At 36.1% G+C, this 5,000-nt stretch overlaps 1 protein-coding gene across 8 annotated transcripts in view; it reads right to left on the minus strand.

Annotated features, from left to right (window-relative positions):
• The window catches only part of LOC106591960 (protein CBFA2T1), a 141,763-nt gene that overhangs the window by 62,160 nt on the left and 74,603 nt on the right, over nt 1-5,000 (minus strand). For all 8 annotated transcript variants that reach the window (XM_045695081.1, XM_045695080.1, XM_045695083.1 and 5 more), the window contains exons 2-3: nt 4,750-4,890; nt 1,091-1,335 (exon numbers count right to left, since the gene is read on the minus strand). In XM_045695081.1, the coding sequence (XP_045551037.1) occupies nt 1,091-1,335; nt 4,750-4,867 (363 nt within the window). In that variant the 5' untranslated portion in view covers nt 4,868-4,890. The remainder of the gene's footprint in view (nt 1-1,090; nt 1,336-4,749; nt 4,891-5,000) is intronic.

The raw sequence follows: 5,000 nt of genomic DNA on the forward strand, positions 1-5,000 counted from the left end.
GAGGAGATAGTGTTTATCTGAACATGGAGGGAGAGGAGATAGTGTTTATCTGAACATGGAGGGAGAGGAGATAGTGTTTATCTGAACATGGAGGGAGAGGAGATAGTGTTTATCTGAACATGGAGGGTGAGGAGATAGTGTTTATCTGAACATGGAGGGGGGGAGATAGTGTTTATCTGAACATGGAGGGGGAGGAGATAGTGTTTATCTGAATATGGAGGGTGAGGAGATAGTGTTTATCTGAACATGGAGGGGGAGGAGGAGATAGTGTTTATCTGAACATGGAGGGGGAGGAGATAGTGTTTATCTGAACATGGAGGGGGGGGAGATAGTGTTAATCTGAACGTGGAGGGGGAGGAGATAGTGTTTATCTGAACATGGAGGGTGAGGAGATAGTGTTTATCTGAACATGGAGGGGGAGGAGGAGATAGTGTTTATCTGAACATGGAGGGGGAGGAGATAGTGTTTATCTGAACCTGGAGGGGGGAGGAGATAGTGTTTATCTGAACATGGAGGGGGAGGAGATAGTGTTTATCTGAACATGGAGGGGGAGGAGATAGTGTTTATCTGAACATGGAGGGAGAGGAGATAGTGTTTATCTGAACATGGAGGGGGTGGAGATAGTGTTTATCTGAACCTGGAGGGGGAGGAGATAGTGTTTATCTGAACATGGAGGGGGAGGAGATAGTGTTTATCTGAACATGGAGGGGAGAGGAGATAGTGTTTATCTGAACATGGAGGGGGAGGAGATAGTGTTTATCTGAACATGGAGGGTGAGGAGATAGTGTTTATCTGAACATGGAGGGAGAGGAGATAGTGTTTATCTGAACGTGGAGGGGGAGGAGATAGTGTTTATCTGAACATGGAGGGGGGGGAGATAGTGTTTATCTGAACATGGAGGGGTGAGGAGATAGTGTTTATCTGAACGTGGAGGGGGAGGAGATAGTGTTTATCTGAACATGGAGGGGGAGGAGATAGTGTTTATCTGAACATGGAGGGGGAGGAGATAGTGTTTATCTGAACATGGAGGGGTGAGGAGATAGTGTTAATCTGAACATGGAGGGTGAGGAGATAGTGGGGGGGGACTCACCACCAGCCCCAGCACCAGCGTACGGACGCGTTCTCCGATCTCAGGCGAGATGTCGTTGCCGAACTGCTGCAGCGTGGTGAGGAAACGTTTCAGCTTGCTAAGCTGCCTGGCGCCACACGCCGGAGGGAGTTGCTTATTGGCCAGCGAGGAAGAGCAGGAGGAGCTAGGGCCGTTGCTGAAGCCATTCGGTGGCGAAGGCGCTCCGTTCAACGCCGTGGGAGAGTGGCTGTTGTTGCCGTTGGTTACTAGAGACACAAAGAAGATGGAGAAAATAACACTAGGGTTAAACACAACAATATAATACCACTAGGGTTAATAACACAACAATATAATACCACTAGGGTTAAACACAACAATATAATACCACTAGGGTTAATAACACAACAACATAATACCACTAGGGTTAATAACACAACAATATAATACCACTAGGGTTAAACACAACAATATAATACCACTAGGGTTAATAACACAACAATATAATAACACTAGGGTTAATAACACAACAATATAATAACACTAGGGTTAATAACACAACAATATAATACCACTAGGGTTAAACACAACAATATAATACCACTAGGGTTAAACACAACAATATAATACCACTAGGGTTAAACACAACAATATAATACCACTAGGGTTAATAACACAACAATATAATAACACTACGGTTAATAACACAACAACATAATACCACTAGGGTTAATAACACAACAATATAATACCACTAGGGTTAATAACACAACAATATAATACCACTAGGGTTAATAACACAACAATATAATAACACTAGGGTTAATAACACAACAATATAATAACACTAGGGTTAAACACAACAATATAATACCACTAGGGTTAATAACACAACAATATAATAACACTAGGGTTAAACACAACAATATAATACCACTAGGGTTAATAACACAACAATATAATACCACTAGGGTTAATAACACAACAATATAATAACACTAGGGTTAATAACACAACAACATAATACCACTAGGGTTAACAACACAACAATATAATACCACTAGGGTTAATAACACAACAATATAATACCACTAGGGTTAATAACACAACAATATAATACCACTAGGGTTAAACACAACAATATAATACCACTAGGGTTAAACACAACAATATAATACCACTAGGGTTAAACACAACAATATAATACCACTAGGGTTAATAACACAACAACATAATACCACTAGGGTTAATAACACAACAATATAATAACACTAGGGTTAATAACACAACAATATAATACCACTAGGGTTAATAACACAACAATATAATACCACTAGGGTTAAACACAACAATATAATACCACTAGGGTTAACAACACAACAATATAATACCACTAGGGTTAATAACACAACAATATAATACCACTAGGGTTAATAACACAACAATATAATACCACTAGGGTTAATAACACAACAATATAATAACACTAGGGTTAATAACACAACAATATAATACCACTAGGGTTAAACACAACAATATAATACCACTAGGGTTAATAACACAACAATATAATACCACTAGGGTTAATAACACAACAATATAATACCACTAGGGTTAAACACAACAATATAATACCACTAGGGTTAATAACACAACAATATAATAACACTAGGGTTAAACACAACAATATAATAACACTAGGGTTAATAACACAACAATATAATAACACTAGGGTTAATAACACAACAATATAATAACACTAGGGTTAATAACACAACAATATAATAACACTAGGGTTAATAACACAACAATATAATACCACTAGGGTTAATAACACAACAATATAATACCACTAGGGTTAATAACACAACAATATAATACCACTAGGGTTAATAACACAACAATATAATACCACTAGGGTTAAACACAACAATATAATACCACTAGGGTTAATAACACAACAATATAATACCACTAGGGTTAAACACAACAATATAATACCACTAGGGTTAATAACACAACAATATAATACCACTAGGGTTAATAACACAACAATATAATACCACTAGGGTTAATAACACAACAATATAATACCACTAGGGTTAATAACACAACAATATAATACCACTAGGGTTAATAACACAACAATATAATACCACTAGGGTTAATAACACAACAATATAATACCACTAGGGTTAAACACAACAATATAATACCACTAGGGTTAATAACACAACAATATAATAACACTAGGGTTAAACACAACAATATAATAACACTAGGGTTAATAACACAACAATATAATAACACTAGGGTTAATAACACAACAATATAATAACACTAGGGTTAATAACACAACAATATAATAACACTAGGGTTAATAACACAACAATATAATAACACTAGGGTTAATAACACAACAATATAATAACACTAGGGTTAATAACACAACAATATAATAACACTAGGGTTAAACACAACAATATAATACCACTAGGGTTAAACACAACAATATAATACCACTAGGGTTAAACACAACAATATAATACCACTAGGGTTAAACACAACAATATAATACCACTAGGGTTAAACACAACAATATAATAACACTAGGGTTAAACACAACAATATAATAACACTAGGGTTAATAACACAACAATATAATACCACTAGGGTTAAACACAACAATATAATACCACTAGGGTTAATAACACAACAATATAATACCACTAGGGTTAATAACACAACAATATAATACCACTAGGGTTAAACACAACAATATAATACCACTAGGGTTAACAACACAACAATATAATACCACTAGGGTTAATAACACAACAATATAATACCACTAGGGTTAAACACAACAATATAATACCACTAGGGTTAAACACAACAATATAATACCACTAGGGTTAATAACACAACAATATAATACCACTAGGGTTAATAACACAACAATATAATACCACTAGGGTTAAACACAACAATATAATACCACTAGGGTTAATAACACAACAATATAATACCACTAGGGTTAAACACAACAATATAATAACACTAGGGTTAAACACAACAATATAATACCACTAGGGTTAAACACAACAATATAATACCACTAGGGTTAATAACACAACAATATAATACCACTAGGGTTAATAACACAACAATATAATACCACTAGGGTTAAACACAACAATATAATACCACTAGGGTTAACAACACAACAATATAATACCACTAGGGTTAATAACACAACAATATAATACCACTAGGGTTAAACACAACAATATAATACCACTAGGGTTAACAACACAACAATATAATACCACTAGGGTTAAACACAACAATATAATAACACTAGGGTTAAACACAACAATATAATAACACTAGGGTTAATAACACAACAATATAATACCACTAGGGTTAATAACACAACAATATAATACCACTAGGGTTAAACACAACAATATAATACCACTAGGGTTAAACACAACAATATAATACCACTAGGGTTAAACACAACAATATAATACCACTAGGGTTAAACACAACAATATAATACCACTAGGGTTAAACACAACAATATAACAACATGTCCGTCCGCCCGCCCGCCCTTGTGTGTGTGTGTGTGTGTGTGTGTGTGTGTGTGTGTGTGTGTGCGTGTGTGTGTCAGTACTTACATGTAGTAGGTGTGAAGGAGCTGGTTCGAGGGGCTCCCTGGGTGGTTGGAGGAGGAGGAGGCATGATGGATGGAGTTAACCTGGATTGTGCTTTCACATCCGCAGGTGAGTCGGGCATAGTGGAACACTTCTCAGTGTGATCTGAAGACCCAGAGGAGGAATACACTGTTTTAGATACATGTAGGTAACATGGTCATGTAGATACATGTAGGTAACATGGTCATTTAGATACATGTAGGTAACATGGTCAT

Source organism: Salmo salar, chromosome ssa14 (genome assembly GCF_905237065.1).
Source record: "Salmo salar chromosome ssa14, Ssal_v3.1, whole genome shotgun sequence".
Taxonomy (NCBI): Eukaryota; Metazoa; Chordata; class Actinopteri; order Salmoniformes; family Salmonidae; genus Salmo; species Salmo salar.